Source organism: Scleropages formosus, chromosome 23, assembly GCF_900964775.1.
Source record: "Scleropages formosus chromosome 23, fSclFor1.1, whole genome shotgun sequence".
NCBI classification, from domain to species: domain Eukaryota; kingdom Metazoa; phylum Chordata; class Actinopteri; order Osteoglossiformes; family Osteoglossidae; genus Scleropages; species Scleropages formosus.
In genome coordinates, this window is record NC_041828.1 from 13,623,464 (window position 1) to 13,641,510 (window position 18,047).

The 18,047-nt window shown below is 40.7% G+C and overlaps 3 protein-coding genes across 3 annotated transcripts in view; all 3 read right to left on the reverse strand.

The window, feature by feature from the left end:
* Positions 1–44: 44 nt before the first annotated feature.
* Positions 45–900, reverse strand: LOC108921998 (progranulin-like). Its single transcript, XM_018731814.1, has 4 exons — positions 892–900; positions 659–802; positions 311–448; positions 45–206 (listed from the first exon to the last, which is right to left on the reverse strand). The coding sequence occupies exons 1-4, from the start codon at positions 898–900 to the stop codon at positions 147–149; spliced, it is 351 nt and encodes a 116-aa protein (XP_018587330.1). The 3' UTR covers positions 45–146.
* A 3,147-nt stretch (positions 901–4,047) lies between these two features.
* Positions 4,048–11,176, reverse strand: fam133b (family with sequence similarity 133 member B). Its single transcript, XM_018731842.1, has 11 exons — positions 10,997–11,176; positions 10,345–10,442; positions 9,028–9,106; positions 7,900–7,980; positions 7,777–7,809; positions 7,419–7,487; positions 6,476–6,574; positions 6,029–6,082; positions 5,789–5,869; positions 5,590–5,637; positions 4,048–4,379 (listed from the first exon to the last, which is right to left on the reverse strand). The coding sequence occupies exons 1-11, from the start codon at positions 11,018–11,020 to the stop codon at positions 4,290–4,292; spliced, it is 756 nt and encodes a 251-aa protein (XP_018587358.1). The 5' UTR covers positions 11,021–11,176; the 3' UTR covers positions 4,048–4,289.
* A 5,765-nt stretch (positions 11,177–16,941) lies between these two features.
* The window catches only part of cdk6 (cyclin dependent kinase 6), a 39,364-nt gene continuing 38,258 nt past the window's right edge, over positions 16,942–18,047 (reverse strand). Inside the window, exon 8 of the mRNA XM_029248431.1 lies at positions 16,942–17,988. Within this exon, the coding sequence (XP_029104264.1) occupies positions 17,839–17,988 (150 nt within the window). The 3' untranslated portion in view covers positions 16,942–17,838. The remainder of the gene's footprint in view (positions 17,989–18,047) is intronic.

Genomic DNA, 18,047 nt, shown 5'->3' on the forward strand with positions numbered 1-18,047 from the left:
ACAAACTATTTGCCAAAGAAAGCACTACTGAGCAGGGAGGCATTTCAGGATACAAAAGCAGCCAAAGCACAGCCAAGTCATGCATGAAAAGGATGACAACAGCATGTTGGAGAACAAGCATCCAATGCATTTACTGTAAGTGGGCGTCACACGCTCATGTTTGCGCCCCAGGGCTGCTCCAGATCTTCCTGCTGCTGCTGATGGTCCTGGATGGCAAAGTTCAGTGCTGATTATATCTGAGCCCAAAAACCATAAAACTCTATTCAGAGCCACCTGGACTTCCTTTACAGAGCCAGACTTTCTTTGTTACCTTAGTGGCCATAATCATGGCAGCTGGCACATGCAGCCCGAAGGGATAAGGCAGGTTGTTGTTCAAGCATTTGGTGTAGGTCAAGTCACAGTGATAGCCATTTGGGCAGCAGTGGTACCCATCCAGACAGCACTGTCCCTGGGTAATAAGAGCAAAGAAGTAGATACACTCCTACCGATGTGACCTATGTGTGATTTTTGCACAATAAATATAAGAATTTTTTCTCCTTCGCCATGATTTTCGAAAGATACCTTAGACATTCGGAAAGAATTTAGTCTGATCTCAATATTGCTGTAAACCAGTACCTTTTATTTCATTACTCATCTCTACAGGCAGGGGCTCGCTCACATGATAGTAGGGACAGCAGATGTACGTTCCTGTTGGATGTCTGCAGCAGGTCCACCAGTCCGGGCAGGAGAATTCCCGACTACACTGAACCACCGAGCTGCCCGTCTGCACACCTGTAGAATGATCCCTGGTGTCCTCGGCGGTCTGAGCAAACCACAAGCAGTAAATTCAACTCAGTTTCTGCTTATATGCTGTTCTGCTCAATAAGGGCAGAGTCTAAGAGCGGTACCTACTGGTACCATGGCGTTTCATACACACACCCAGGAGAAACTAACTCACGCGTGCGTGCGTACGGACGGACAGCACCGGTACTCATTTTCTGCCTTACAGCAGGTGGACCCAGCTGGACACACTTTGTGGTCAGGACAGATCTCAAAGCTGGAGGCCGGGCCTGCCACTAGCAACGTAAACACAACACAGCTCAGCATCTAAAGGCAGAAAGCGAGAGAAGACAAAAAGGATGGACAGATGTTTAGAGTTACTCGCCCGACACCCGGCTAAATTATCATATGACAGGATTCGGATCATTGGTACTACTTTTACCCCTCAAAACAATTTTCTGTGGTTGGATAAAATTGTGCCGTGGAAGAAATTTGTCTCTCCCCCCTGGAACCGATCAGCCGCGGCAAGAACCTACAACAACTGGGTGTCTCCCCGATCGTTCCCCATCACCCTTTTTTATTTTACAAGATTCATGCATAACGCATTTGTATACGGTGCAACAGGTGCGTCATAATTTTCCACTTAGTACTGCAGTTCTTATCTTCTTCGTTCTGTTTGGTCTCTGCTCGTGCGGGAAGAAATATCCAATACCCGACAATCCTGTTTTCTTTAAGTAGGCCTTGTTTACAGGAACGGCAGGAACACATGTCTGTAATAACATCTTGGTATAGGAGCAGGACCACATTCCTGCCTTTATCAGGTCACCTCAGCCTAGTGCTTGTTACAGCCTGTTTCACAGTCATTTTCCATTTCATAGCACAGTGCACAGCCTTAAAACACACACACACACACACTTTCAGAACCGCTTGTCCCATACGGGGTCGCAGGGGAACCGGAGCCTACCCGGCAACACAGGGCGTAAGGCCGGAGGGGGAGGGGACACACCCAGGATGGGAGGCCAGTCCATCACAAGGCACCCCAAGCAGGACTCAAACCCCAGACCCCCCGGAGAGCAGGACTGTGGCCCAACCCACTGCGCCACCGCGCCCCCGCCTTAAAAGACATTACAAAGAAATATTACCAGTTACTATGCCTAATTTCTATGGCTGATAAATTTGAACACCACCCTTGTAGTAGGTATTGGCATAGTATTTATAACAATTAGTATTAATGACAATAAATGCAGGGAGCGCTTTGCAAGATACAAAAAATATCAGCAAAAAATATTCACACCTTCCCTGAAAAAAATTGGTCTTGATGGGATTTTACTCAAGAACATCACCTACCTTATTGCTGGAGCAGATGTGTACACCGTTAGGGTAGCCTCCACTCTCTTTTATATACACCTATCACCTCAACTTCCTTAAAAATACTAGGAAGTTTTACACCAAAGGAAATAGGAATAGGAAGTTTAAGAGCTATTTCACATGATTGGTACAATACATCCTTTTCTTCACAGAGGGTTTTACTGCTGGATTATTGGATGACTGGTCATAATGGAATAAGTGAAGCATTTCTATGCCGCCCAAAATGCTGAATGTTCTTCTTTCATGCACGTGGTCTACCCATAACTTCCAGATTTCACAAGTAAAACTTGAAAATATTAAACTGCAAACAAATTAACTGGTCTGAAAAAGTTGACTAAAAATAAGACAAATAAAACCAACAGAAGCATTAGAGTGCACCACACCGAGGTGAATGTGCACTCCCCCCATTACTCTTCTCCCTGCATACAAATGACTGCACCTCCAAAGAACCCTCTGTGAAACTCCTGAAGTTTGCAGATGACACTACAGTTATTGGCCTCATGCAGGATGGTGACGAGTCTGCATATAGGAGGGAGGTTGAACAGCTGGCTGGCTGGTGCAGTCAAAACAACCTGGAGCTGAACACGTTCAGAACGGTGGAGATGATTGTGGACTTCAGGAGGAACCCCCCTGCACTCCCCCCTCGCCATTGTCAAGTGCACCGTGTCAACCGTGGAGTCCTTCAGGTTCCTGGGTCCTACAATCTCCCAGGACCTGAAGTGGGACACCTATATTGACTCAATCGTGAGAAAGGTCCAGCAGCGGATACTTGCTTCGCCAGCCGAAGAAGTTCAACTGCTGATCCAGTTCTACTCAGCTGTCATTGAGTCTGTCCTGTGGCCTACTATAACTCTGCTTTGGCTCGACTACCAAATTGGACAGAAATACTTGTAGGCTACAAAGGACAGTCAAGACAGCTGAGAGGATCACTGGTGCACCCCTGCCTACCCTTCAGGTCATGTTCAAGTCCAGAACGAGGAAGAGGGCGAGCAAAATCGAGAACTATTCCAGACACCCCAGGCACAAACTCTTTACATTCCTCCCCTCTGGCAGGTGTTACAGAACACACCAAGATACAAAAACAGGTTTTCCCCCCAGGCCATCACTGTCATGAACAGTTAACACTCCCCATAGATCTGATGTAAATGCAACAATATCCCATCACTTCCATAATTTACTTATTTACATTTTTTGTTTTTATACTATTTATACTCTCACGTTTGTATACTCTGTAAATATTATTTATTCTGTAATTCTGTGTCAGCCGTTTGTAAATACTGGAGGCACCTAGAACCACAGCAAATTCGTTGTGTGCGTCAGCACACTTGGCCAATAAAACTCATTCTGATTCTGAACAAACAAAATAGCTGCTTTCAGGCACTGTGACTGCTGGACTTCTTTGCGTACCAGATGGGGCAAAATCCCATATGCTACTTTCACAGCAAGCATACTATTTTAATGTTTACCCAGTTACATGAAACATATTCTGATGTCAAAGGAGTCACAGCTAACACACAACTAAACACAGTAAGAATCAACAATCAGCATAATACGCAAAGTGAAAGATGAAGTAAAATTCCACTGAAACCTAACGGGTCAGTTCTTCTAATTGGAGGTGGATCACCTTCCTGACAAGACTGAAGTCCATGTTCATTTTGTGTGCCACGAACGGGGTAGTTGACGTTAATTACATGACAGTGAATTATATATACGGGGAAGGTTTATAAAAACTGAAGCTTAACATGGAATCAAAAATGGAGAAGCCCAGAAAAGACAAACAATTACAATTAAGTTCCTACTGCACAGTCACTCTTACTTTGAACTGCAAAATAAGCAGGCATCGAAATTCCCCTACTTTTCGTATAGTCTTGCGAGTAGTAAAAACACTTTCATTCAGATAAGCCAGTCTTTTCAGTCAAATGGTAACACAGACCTTTATTTGGACAGAAAATTTTCTAATAAAAAAGACGAAGTTCAAATCACTGAAACAGCCATGTTCCTCAGTTTATAAGTTGATGAAGGAAGGAGCTTGCTTTTCTCCTGCCCCAGAGTCCACTGTCATGCAAGTGTAGTAATGTGGTTACTGTGGTGTGGTAAAAGTCCTCTGAGTGGAGTACACTCAATTCACTGCTATAACATCTGCAGAACGTGCAACAAACACGCTACTCAAGCTCAGAATTTGAACCGGAGGCTCTTTTCTTCTTTCTGCTGTGCTTCTTGTGCTTCTTTTTCCTCTTTTTCTTTGATTTGTCCTGTGAGACCAAGCAAGAAACTTATTTCAGTTGATCTTCCCCTCCCATTTCAAAGTGAATAACATGTTCTGGGGAAAGTTAAATCTGGAAGCATGCATCTTTGCGGTTCCCATATACAGCCTTCGTGTCTGGTAAGGACATCCATGATATCTCCACAAAATTCAACATTCTTGATGAACACTCCAGGGTGGGATTCAGTATTTCACATATTAGCCAGTGGAATTAAACAATATATTTAAAAAAAAAAAAAAAAAAAAACATTACTTGTATATTTTTTAAATCCCTTTAAAAAGTTTAACATACAACATAATGCAATCCACTGTAAACTGACCAAAGATGGACATTATTGGCAGGTTCTTCGTTGGTTAAGGTGTGTAAAAAGCACATGCTCTGAGGAGAGTACAACATGCTCATGGAATTACAGCACTATTATGGCAGCAACAACGTTATAATTGCCTTCCAGGAAAAAGGAAAGGTTTTTTGTTGTACAACCTTCTGTCTGTGTACAAGTATTTGATACCACACTGGGGTGGCTCCTGGTAATGTACAGCAGAGAGTAAAGTGTACTTAAAAAATAAAAAGAAAAAATTCCGTTCTTCCCTGTAGTAATTTTCATAAGTAACAATACAGAATCGCAGATAACGGCATTAACAGCTCCAATCTGTTTTCACTTTCTACTTGAGTATACACTGCCATTCAAGGAGTAAGTGACTTTTTTTGTGCTCCAAAGTTGTTTGAGTAGCACAAACATTGTTTTCTCACACACCGATGCCCTCAATAAGGCTTGTTTTTCACTACATAGACCAATAGAACTATTAGGCTAAACACCATCAGTGGGCTTCATCTATATGCTAATATTTTTATTTTTGTTTGTTAAAGTACTATAGGTTGACATTTCCATTTTAAATCACTCTGCATTTAATACCTACTAAATTAAAAAATGCTTCATAAGAATTTTCATTTACTGTATTTATGGAACTAATCTGTACAGCAAATACTAAAATGACATTTTTTGCTGAAGTTAATGAACATGAATTACATTTTCATGTTTAATAGATAATCCTGGTTAAAAATCAGACAAATGAAAAATAACCTGAACCGCAATATCCAAGATCATGTTCTCAGTTTTTCAGAAAGTTCCTTGTTTGAGCATATCAAATAACCAATTCCTCAGTTATGTACAGCTGCATTAGAACAATGGTTAACTTACTGTAACTTTCTCCTTTTCCTCACTACATTTTTTCTTCTTAGGGTCACCCTAGAAAGACAGTGCATTATTAAAACAAAGAAACCATTACTCATTTATAGAATCATAGTTTTCCATAAAATGCATGTGTTTGATTGTTAAAGGTTAAGTCACTGTGACAAAAGTGAAGGGCAATGAGCTGGAGGGCAACCGTTGGTCTTACATCCTCTTCGCCTTCTGAGTCAGGAGGTGATTCAGAGGATGAGCGATCCATTTTCCTCTTTTTCCGACTGCCTTTATCATCCTGCCAACAGTTAAATCCAATGCTTCATGTGAGAAAATTCTGCATTGGAACACATTTAGTTCACTGACAATGGGAAAACAGCAGTACAGTAAAATTTACATAGATGCTTAAAATTCCATAATCTCTTCTATTGTACCACTTCAGAAGGTTAAAAACTACCTTTTCTTTCTCCTGGTCTTCCCTGGGTTTCTTCTTTTTCTTTTTAGAGGACTCCTGGGAGAATTAAAACAGCCGAAGGAGTGATCATATAGCACTGACTGCATGAACAGACTCCCTGACTGATAGACATTCATCCATAGACTAACAGAGGGATCTGCATTTGGCTCAAATACATACACATGCTTTAGCTGGAAGGGCAACCAGCTGTGTGCGCTTTCCCCAACATTAAGATGAATCAATGCTACTTTTCATTTTACTTAGCAGTGTGGGGTGTGTCGACAAGGTTTATTGCTGTTGGTGCAAGGTTTTGACCATGGACCATCCTTAACAACTCAGCCCAGTCCATGCATAAATGGAAGAACGTTACAATAAATATGAACAAAGATGCTTGCTAATAAGGGAAATTGTCTAATGAGGCAGGACTTCGACATAGGCTGCCTGAGGTACCTTGCTATCAGAATCAGACTCTGATGATGAGCCATCGGATGCTTTTCTCACAGATGAATGCTTCCTCTTTTTCTTCTTTTTAATGCTCTTCTTTTCTTCCTATTCAGGAAAAAAAAAAAAAAAGTCCACCAAAAAGTGATGTGTTTGTCCACACACATATTTCCCAAATGGCTACATAATTAAATATATTTTTAAAAGTAACAATAACCGGCTCCCTGCGACCCCGTATGGGACAAGCGGTTCAGAAAATGTGTGTGTGTGATTTGGATTAAGGTCATGACATAACTATGTAACTGTTAATCACTCAAATGTGTGTCCAGAACATTAGAACATTACTTCCCCCTACTGGCCACAACAGAGATGTGTGTGAAGGTTTTTGCTCCATTTGAGCACTTATTTATATTTGTATGTAGTTGCTGATAAGACCATTCCATTATTGAAAAATAGAAAACAAAACCTGTAACCTGTAGTAGCTGCAATAGCAAATATTTTAATCAAATTTCCACAACTAAATACTGCAGTATTTTCCATTATTGTTGTATTTAATCAACGTTAGCCAGCCCCACACACACACACACACACACACACACACACACACACACACACACACACACACATTTTCAGAACCGCTTGTCCCATACGGGGTCGCAGGGAACCGGAGCCTACCCGGTAACACAGGGCGTAAGGCCATTCTATTAAATAACTAAGGGACTGATTAAAGCAAATGATGTTCAGTACTAATTCATTCAGTTCTCTTCACCACACTTTAATCACAACAAAGTAACTGAAGAGCTCAACAGGAACAAACAATGGCCTTTAAATTTGTCTGGCAGAATCAGAGCAGAAAACTCACACAGCTCAAGAAATTCTGGTCTGTACCGATATACTTTTTGCAAAGTGTTTGATTACATAAACACAACAAAGACAATCTGAAATCACTTACTTCTTCATCAGTTTCAGAAGAGCTGCTAGAAGAATCAGAACTTGATGAAGAGGAGGAAGATGAAGAATGCTTGACCAAATACAATGAACATACTTCATTAGATTTGAATTCATTTCAGCAAGCAGACACAAGAAAAGAAAAGAACAAACAGCACATGAAACTCTTAAGTGTTTTGTCACAAGTTTTTCCGAGAAACCGGAGACTGAACGGAAATATTCCAAAAAAGTTTAAAAGACGAAAATAACAGGACAAACGAAGTTAAAGCGGACAGTAAGAATTTCACCAAAAATAGGACACAAAGCTTAGTAAAATTCAACTTTAAATGATGCTGATTAAAACACTGGAGAGCTTTTCTCACCCTGCTGGATTTCTTCTTGTCTTTCCGCTTTTTCTAAACATAGGAAAACAGAGGAAGAGAGTAACTGAGAGGTGCACACAACGGTATTAGTACAAAAATAAACATGCCTTCAAAATAACATACCTCTTTCTTTTCTTTATCTTTCTTATTTTCACCACCCCCTAGTACTTTTTCGCGATTTTTCTCCAATTCTTTCTTCCACCTCTACAGAAGTATTGGAAAAACAAATACATTTGTAAATCCTTGCATATGTATTGGCTATGGGGACAGTCTCAAAGCTACTGACGCATATTTCACCAGTGACACAGATTTATAACACAGTATACCATTTAAGAAAGAAAGTAGGAGGTAAACTGCTAGAAGTCTGTGTGAGCAATATTAATTATCAGCATGATGTAATAATGAGCAGAATAGATTCACTTTTATTACCATACAGGAAGCTGGATTAGAAGTGGTTAAGGACACAAACGTAATATGAAGACTGGCAGTTCAAGTGCCAGGAGGGGGGCCTTATTGTAGCCTGCAGCAAAGTACAGATTTCCCCTCATACAATGAGCATAATTTGACCCCGAAGGTGTACTTTTAAAGTGAATTCTCACAAAAACTACTATTATTTTCAATGGGAAAAATAAAGCATTTGTTCTTTCCTGTAAAGCACTTTCACAAATTGCTTATATACAATACATTAAATGATGTTCAGGCAATTCTCATAATGCAGTTACTGTAGTCACTTGTAACCCTCATATCCTCTCTGTTCAGCTACTCGGAAAGTACCATTTGGAATTAAAGAAAACATCATGCTAAACAAACGTCATTAATTTAAGAGGACTTTTGAATTTCGTCACTAAAAATATTAAAATGATACGTAAGCCCCACCCCCTTTCCTTTTCTTTTAGCCTTTTTTCCAGTAGGGCTGATTATTGAAAATGATAGAATCAAAAGATTTTTGTGTTGTTTTGCATATGAGCTGGCACATGGCTATAAATCCACTGAGATGTGCAGAAAAACACACAGGAGCTACTTGTGTTCTTCGTTACTGTGTTTATTGAGAGATGATACCTCATTATCCAAAAATTACATCAGAAATTACACATAGATCTGAATTCTTGAACAGCTTTATTTATACTAGGGAACTGTATTCTACAACTAAATTACTCCAAAAAACATCAAGCTATAGAAATAGGTAAAAACTGCATTCAGTTACTGTTTACTTAACTTTTGTAATTTATACTCTTACAGACTTATGAATACCTCATTCATTTTTTCTTCAAATTCAGCCAGTGTCCTGGACCCTTTCTTCTTCTTCTCCAACTGCTCCTTCACCTCCTCCCTGATGATATAAAGACAAGAAAATATTCAAATTCCAAACCATATAGATGATTAATATTCATACACTTTTATGTATGGGGAGAAAATGGAAAAATGAAAAATGGCATTTTACAAGAGCCATACAGGCAGGCATCAAACTGCAAATGATTTAACAAAAGAAAGTTTCTACTGTGAAGTCTAATACCTGTTGTATAAAAATTTGTGAAATGTGTATTACTACTACTAAATTGCATAGTTATCCATTTCTACACCAGATAGTTGTACTTGAATAATTCAAAGGAAGTACCTTCCTCAGTGGTACTACAGCAGGAGTGGAGGCAACTGCCAACCTTTAGGTTATGGGTCCCTGTCCTTAACCAATATGCCACTTGCTGCTTCTATAATAAGCCTTTTAAAGGATACACAGATGTCTAAACAAATGGCTTCTTTCAATGACCCACAACAGTCTTTGTGATTTAATGTGTGTTATTAACCTTTATTTAGTTACCACCTTTAAATATGGTCTCCTTCCACAGTCAACTTTACAATGATTTAACCATTTACACAGCATCAATGGCACACCAATGGGGATAGCTATAGTGGTTAGAGTTGCTGTCTTTGGATCCAAAAGATGCAGGTTCAATCCCCACCTCTGGCTGTAGTACCCTTGAGCAAGGTACTTACTTACTTACTCTAAAAATTGCTCCAGTAAAACTACCCAGCTGTACACACACACACACACACACACACTTTCTGAACCGCTTGTCCCATATGGGGAACCGGAGCCTAACCCGGCAACACAGGGCGTAAGGCTGAAGAGGGAGGGGACACCCAGGACGGGACGCCAGTCTGTCGCAAGGCACCCCAAGCGGGACATGAACCCCAGACCCACTGGAGAGCAGGACCCGGTCCAACCCACCGCGCCCCCTAATAGTGAACAAATGGGTAAATAATTATAAGCTGGTAATTGTAGTAATTGTAACCTTAACATACTAAACTCAATTTGGAGAAAAGCATCAGCTAAATTAATAAACATAAATGTAAACTAGAAAAGCACTGGGATTTGATTCAGCAACCTTCAGACTGCAAGGTGAAAGCTGTAACTACGGTGCCATCCGTTATCCTCATCATACTGGCCAGAAGAACTAAGAATGAGCATTGAGAATAAGAATTGTTCCAACGGCACACGGACACCCTCGATTGTGAGATAGTACATCATCAATATATGAGAATGAGGTGCGTGTCCACTGCTGCTCTCACCACGTGGGTCTCGGTCTGTTCAGGTAGTCCTGTATGGAGGGTCCTGAGGAAGGAACGGGTCCTCGCGCACGGGCCATAGCGATGGGGTTCAGGTAAGCCTGTGAAGAACAAAACAAACACACGACGAGTCAAAACAACAGGAAACGTTGCTGCCACTCACTCAGTCAGTGCTTCGTCTACACACATGCCATGGCATGCAAACAACTTCTGTCTGTGTAAAAGTCCTTCACAAAACCGGGCATAAAAACGCTTTACAGACATAATTAACGCACTTACACAGTGAGTACGGCTCTGCTGAAAAATACCACATCAAACCTAGCCAAGAAGAAGTTGTGCTGAATTGGCAAGATGAAGATAATGTTTATGCTTAAACCCAAACATAGTCAGTCGGGACAAAACTACAAAACAACCAAGATCAAAGTCAATAATGCAAAGTTGTTATGCACAAAAATGTGACGAATTCACGTGCACCAACCAACGTTGGCTTTTGCGTAGGCCCCTTAGGTCCTGGAACTGGCGTATTTTCCAAGGCCGCGGAAAAAGGTTGCCTGAAGCGGCTGAGACCTACCCGCCCGCTCGCCCGCTGAACTGTTCCCATTTACTCTCTCTGCATAATATTGTATTTTCAGCGATTAAACGCCACTGAACTCACCACTCGATTGTCTCTCTTCCCCATTTTTACTGAACTTGTCGTGGAGTCATATGTTTCAGTTTGGGACTTTGTTTACATCCCTCCTACTGTTACTTCTCGCTACCCGGCCCTACATGGTCGGACGGACTTTATCTAAAATGACTGCACCTTCGCCATCGAGCGCAGCTTGAGACTACAGACATGCGCAGTACGCCGTCTAGCGGAGGTTGCGAACACAGACATGCGCAGTTAGGCCATCACGAGGCATACGTAGTGCGCCATCTACCGGTTGCTTTGATTACTGAACCGTATATCGTGTATTGTGATCACACACATGCGCAGTGCTGCCGTCTGGTGGCGGTCGTGAACAAAGGCCATGTGCTGTACTGACAGCACGATGCTATGACGTAAATGTCTCGCAGTCTCCCTCGCGCTCTCTTGTGGTACACACTGTACATATCAAATTACATGACTGTATATCATAAAAAATATATCACACACACGCACACAAACTATTTAGTAAAAACGAGACCAGGAAAGAAAACCAAGTACAATTATGGATTTTATATACTGAAATTTATTTTATAAAAATAAAAATGTCAAAGGCATTGGAACTACAACAAACAAGCTTATGTTCAAGCAGCTTTCCTCATCAATAGCAATTTTACCACACTTTTATTTTTTGTTGACTGCTTCTTTACATGGGCTGGGCCACAGCATGATACAGAATTAGCAGCAGACCTGTTTACAAAAGTTCTATAAAAATAGAAAGCCGCTTTCCTGAAATAAAAAGAAAAAAAAAATCAAAAACATTTACATTGACCAATATCGATTATTCCATCAAACCTTCTGAATCATGTTACTAGAAAGAGTAATTAAAACGCCAATGTATCATTGAACAACAGTCTGTTTCAAGAATCAAAGCTGAGCTAAACAGAAATAAAAAGCTTATTGCAAGTTTATGCTTATAAAATGCTTGCCTACTGTATTAACTCTGCACTGTGTTAGTTTACATTAGAATAAAAAAATTGAAATTTTACTGATCTAGAAAGACTAGTTATCATCTGACGCTTACATTATATTAGAACATTGTTACATAATGCAATAGAAATCAAAGCATTTTATTGTCCTGATTGTTTTCTGACCACTTTAACCTGACAAAGCATAATAGCAACAAACAGCTATGTTATGTGGGATATACATGTCCATTGCAAAGGTAACATCTTAATAGTTCAAATTACAAACCCTCTAAAATATATAAATATAGCTGAGATACTTTGTTTTGAAATTTAATTTCAGAAAGTACCATGCACCACCCAATCATTTCTAAACTGTAATAGAAAACAACCCTCAAAATATGTTACACAAGTTTAGTGAAAGTTTTAAAGCAAACTTGTCAATGTTACCATCTGAATTACTGTACTCCATTATCAGTATAACAGCTACAAATGTAACTGCTGGCATAATAAAGAATAGAATTTAAAGCAATTAAAATAATGTATTTCCTTTTCTTGTCATTACAAAGCGTGGAAAATTGAAAGCAGACTGGCTACTATAATGAGTGTTTTTATAGGAGCAATTTCACTTGTTTTTTGCCCTGTCTGATCATGTACATAATTTATGAATATATGAACACTAGTTATCGTCTGATAAAACAAGACAGATCAACACCAACATTTGATCAACTAAATGCAGATGTTTTTGTGAACTTGGTTACTATTTTGTCAAGCAATTTAAGAAATCTTTTTTAAAATTTCCAAACTAGTACAGAGAAAATGTGAAACGGTTGGAAATACTGAATAAAAATATTTTTGAAAAATGTTATTATTCATTGAAAGAATATTTCTTATTATTCTTTGACTTGAAAATGGCGCAGCGGGCTTGGCCATGTCCTGCTCTCTGGCAGGTCTGGGTTCGAGTGCCGCTTTGGGTGCCTTGCGACGGACTGGTGTCCCGTCCTGGGTGTGTCCCCCTTCGGCCTTGTGCCCTGTGTTGCCGGGCTAGGCTCCGGCTCGCCTTGGGACAAGCGGTTTCAGGCAGTGTGTTGACAATGTGTATGGGAATGATACGGTTGGTAAGACTGAAGTTTTGCCTTCTGACTGAATCCATGAGCACCTCTCCATCTAAGGTGTGATACAGTTTTTTCCTGATCATCTGAATCAATGGAGGTCTGCTGTGCAGGGCTGTGATCTGGACTTTATAAACAAACAAAAGGCACATTAGACTATGCTGGATGTGCACCATAACATTCTGGGAACATTTTCAAGTTTAAGCTCAGAAGGGCCTGTCCTTGCCCCAAATATTCCATATTAGACATTAAACCTCGCTTGAAGGAAAGTCTTCTACGTTTCTCATATCCACGGACACATAAAGAACAGTACAAATACAGTTCATTGGAGGTATCAGAGCTTTTCTGCTTGGTTATGTAAGAAATATATTTTTTAAAATAAATAATACAAGATTTGTTTTGATTCATAGGGGCACAGAGTGCTCGAAATGCAGTTTAAGTCCAAAAAAGCATTGCTTTTCAAGTTAGGTATTTTTCCCCGTGCAGTGACCTTCAAATGGTTGTGAATAACACTGCACTGTGTGTGGAAAAAAAATTCTAAATAATTTACGGTACTGTATATAGCGCACAACATCGAAAGGTTTTCAATCTGTGAGCTAGGCAGTGAACGATAAAAAAAAAAAAAAAATCATACAAACATCACACTTAGGTCAATAAATAACTCAAAAGGATTACAATAACATCAGAGAAGCAACAATGGCCAAGGAATTGGCAAGATGATACCACAGAGGCCTGAACTGCAGAAGAAAAAGGTAAATAATTAATAAGGAAAGCTCACACACTGCAAAGTACCAATACCCAGCAAAGATGAAAAATTGTAATTCCATATTGCCTATTACTGGCATTACCTAGCCACTAATTAAGAAAATACAACAGCAATAAAATACATGAATAATTGTATACAATGGACAGATTCAAAACTCCAAAAGTGGAATACTTTTGAGAACACATATGAAAGGCTGCATTTCCATACATTTTGGAGAGACAAATGAGATGGTGTCAATGCAAGGTGCTCAGTCATGCAGCGAAATGGACATGTTACATCACTTCCACAAATAAAAAAAAAAAAAAAACAGCACTCTGAAAGAATACTTTTGCACATTCCAAAGTTAAGGTACAACTCGGATAAATACAGCACTGAAGTTAATAAAGGTCCAAACACTGAAGCTGACAATGCTGTTTGATCGCTAAAATACTGTGCAACGTGATCAGCATTCAACAATCAAAGTGGACAAGCCACTGGTAACACAGGCGTTCATTTTGGTCAATATCATTGCAAATGAAAACACATATTTAAAAAAATATATTGGTATGTTGTTAAACGATAAATTGTGGAACAGCAAAGGGCCACGGTGAATTTCACCGTTGTATGCACCAGCACACACGTCAAATTAATTTTGAACACATTTCTTTAACATTTATTAGGCGACCAACATATTCCATCATTTTGACTCTCTCCCTGATTTTTTTTTTTCCATACTCAGTTGAAAGGCGGATAATGGCCCAACATACAGTATTTTTTTCTCCTATTATTTACATCACTTCTACCCTGTCAGAAGGTGGATAATTATGTCCACTGGCCGTGTTGATTTGGCCAGAGTTGTCCCCCTTTGCACAGGACTGAAGGCGAGTAACTCATGAAACAGAGCACAACATACAGAACAATCACTTCAACGACTCCTTTACACAACGAGGATTCTCCTACGATATACAGACACCACTCTACTTCCGTAAATTCGACTTACAGTACGTAATTTCGGCTTTATGTAAAAAATTCCCAGCATACACGTTATTTACGGATAGCGCTTTTATTTTACGCAAAACATCTGAAACACGTTACGCCCGAGTCGGCGTAACCGGACAAGGCAGGAAGCTCCATCTTCCCGGTTCCCGTGAGTTTTGAGCCGTGAACTCATCTCCTCTCCTTAGTGTAGTGCTTTTTCCGCATTTCTTCTACCCTTTCGTTATTTACAATGCTGGTGGTAAACGTACACTTGAAGAAAAACGAGAACCGCCTCGCAAGCGTACAGCAACTGATTTGGACGTGGAAATAAATATAATAAGGAAGCATGAAGGTGGACAAAGGTTACGGTCTATACCACGGGAACAAGCCAGGTTTGCGCCGTATCGACTGTGAATACGTTAGTGAAGTCTGCTGCACGTATAAAGGAGCACGTGAAAGGAACAGCTAGCTCGAAAATCACATTAATAACAAAGAAGCATCAAGTAAATTTATCAAGAAAAATGATAAATTACGCAATAACGGCACCCTCTTGTGTGCCAGCATTACAACAGGTGCGAAGGAAAGGCTTGGCTCTGTAACGGAGGGGGAATCCGACATACGTACATTTCGACTTACGTAAGGGGTATGAGAACGGTCTGTTTTCTTAAGCGGCGTCTGTGTCCGACCGTACACTCAAGTACACTCAACACTTAAAAAGCGTGTATAAAACCCTCTAGTCTAAATTGTTCAGAACATATAGACTGAGTATTATTACGTTTTGCTGATGAATAAATGCTGAACGTGACCTGACAATGTGAATGAATAGAAAGAAAGGCTGTGTCAGAAACTGTATTTTCTATATTGTCTATATTTTGTATGTAAAGTTAACATTTCACATTAGGAGTTCATGTCCTCATGCGTACTGCGGAAAAACAAAAGTCTGACTCTAGTCGTAGTTTATGTTTCTTTGATATACGTCAAGCCCGTAATTTGCATGCACATTTTTTGCTACTCTAAATCCATAAAATCCTACATGATACAATAACGAATGGTAAGAGTTAACATCCTAACGTCACGGGGCTTTCTTGGACTAATCTTGAACAGCGTCAGGATGTTTTCTATCACCTATGCAGATCCTGAGAAACATGAAGCCAGTTTTATTTGTGTAAATATTCAACCGTGTCTCTGACATGAGGTCAAGCTTATTATAGTCTCCGTCTCTTATCCTCTTCAAGTCACATATGCTCCATTCAAAACAATTCATTCTCTAGAAAAGGTACACATTACGTTTGCACGCAATGTTATAGTCTTTGGATATCGTTTCTTCTTTATTTCTGTAGTTTAAGCGATATAGGCACAAGTAGGGCTGGCAAAAAATGGCAGTCCTGGCGTATCGTACTGGCCGGAAAGGGCTTTAAAACCACACAGAACATCACACGTTAGTGTCAGTGACAAAGGCCTGCATAAGATATCTATGTCTCACCTGTTTTGGAAATTATTTTTATACAAGACATAACAAGCGGTGACCCAGCTTCTGTTTGCTGAATTTTATCCACGCCGTGCAGACTTCCAGTACTAAAACATATCTTGTGTACAATTCCACCTTTGACATTTCCTGCCGCTTTGTCTCTTCATTTGTTTGTGACACGCTGTGAACGAGGGGATGAGCCCCCTGCCGACCTTTATACCCAAAGTCTTGGACTGATAGCATTCTGGTGAAGTCCTTGAAAGAAAAAAAAAAAAAAAAAAAAGGAACAAAAACGGGGCTAGCCCAACGGCAAAATGAAAACTATGAAAAACAGTGTGGACTAAACACCACCCCTACACAGCCCTCCACCCCTTCACATTCCCTCCAAACTCCCTTCTTGGACAGTTTGCTGACTTGCGCTGACACTACTGCCGCTACGGTACGAAATCTGCTCCCTGCAAGCAGCACTGGCGACAGCAGACACGTCACGTCAACAGCTTCTGCTGCCAGTAAACACGTACTCCTACACTGGGTCGTCCGCAACCTCCCGGGCCCTCCGGGAAGCCTTTTCTCGCCACGTCTTCGCTAACATCTTCTCTGATGACTGGCTGGTGATATCTTTTACGCTTCGGCATTTTTCACAGCACATTCAAACGTGAAACGCCAGCCAGCCGTCTTAACAGCCGCTGCCTTAAGAGAGGAAAAAAAAAAAAGTTTGTATCGTATCGCACAACAACCCTTATTATGAAATTGCCTATAAAAGTCCTACAACAGTCTTAGCTTATTGATGTCCCACATTTATTTTATTCTACTTTAAGGCATACTTGACATTCTCACCCCATGTGTCAATATAATTGTACAGGAAGTAAGTAACAGTAGTGAAAGGTGCTGGCATGTTTTTCTCAACGTTAAAATGAAAGAACTGAAAGCTGCTAAGAAGTTTTACGTAAGACTATCTGCATGCATTAGAGCTTCTGGCATTTTCTGTTGTGTTTGAAATGAAAGCACAGAGGGAATTCACAAAATGGTTAACGCACAAAACACAGCCTGTATGCATTTCTGCCAGCATGAGGCGCTGATGGGATGCTCAGGGATGTGACGCGAGGGCCACGGTCATCCGTGTTCCCACGGGGTTCATAAAGGTGAGGAGGGCGAGACTGATCTGTACACTGTCAGACGCATTTGAGGGGGGCATGGTGCCTCTTCTGAAAAGGTGTGTGATGGGGGAGGGGGGACAGACTGACACAGGACAGAGTGAGCAGCTGGAGGGGCAGGACCCAGGAGGCCCTGCTGGCTTGGGGCCCCTGATGGGGCAGAGGCGGTCCCGTCGGAAGACAGTATGTGAAGGAAGCAGCTTCTGGAACTCCAGAGTTTTCCCAGGTGGTCCACTGGAGCTTAGGTGGTCTTTGCATTGTTAAAAAAACAAAAAAAAAAAAAAGAAAAAGAAAAAGAATGCTGGAGGAAAAATACAAATAAAAACAACAAAAAAACCTTAAAGAAGTCCAAAGAGCAGCATACATGTTGTGGAAGACATAGATATGTTTCTGTAAAAAATAAATCCGTGAAAAGGTGGTCTCCTTGGGGGTGCTCTCTGGGGGTGCTCTTCAGGACGATGTCTCCTCCAGGGAGGGCTGCTTGCCGGGGGCTTGCTGGGGGGTCGTGCTCTTGCTGGTGCTCTGCAGGCTCTGGAAGTAGGGATGGGAGAGCGCGGCGTATGCGGATATCCTCTTGGAGGGATTGAATGTGAGAAATTGCTGCGAGGGGGAAAACGGTTCACACGCAGTTAACAGCGATGCTGTTTCTAAAAGTGGGG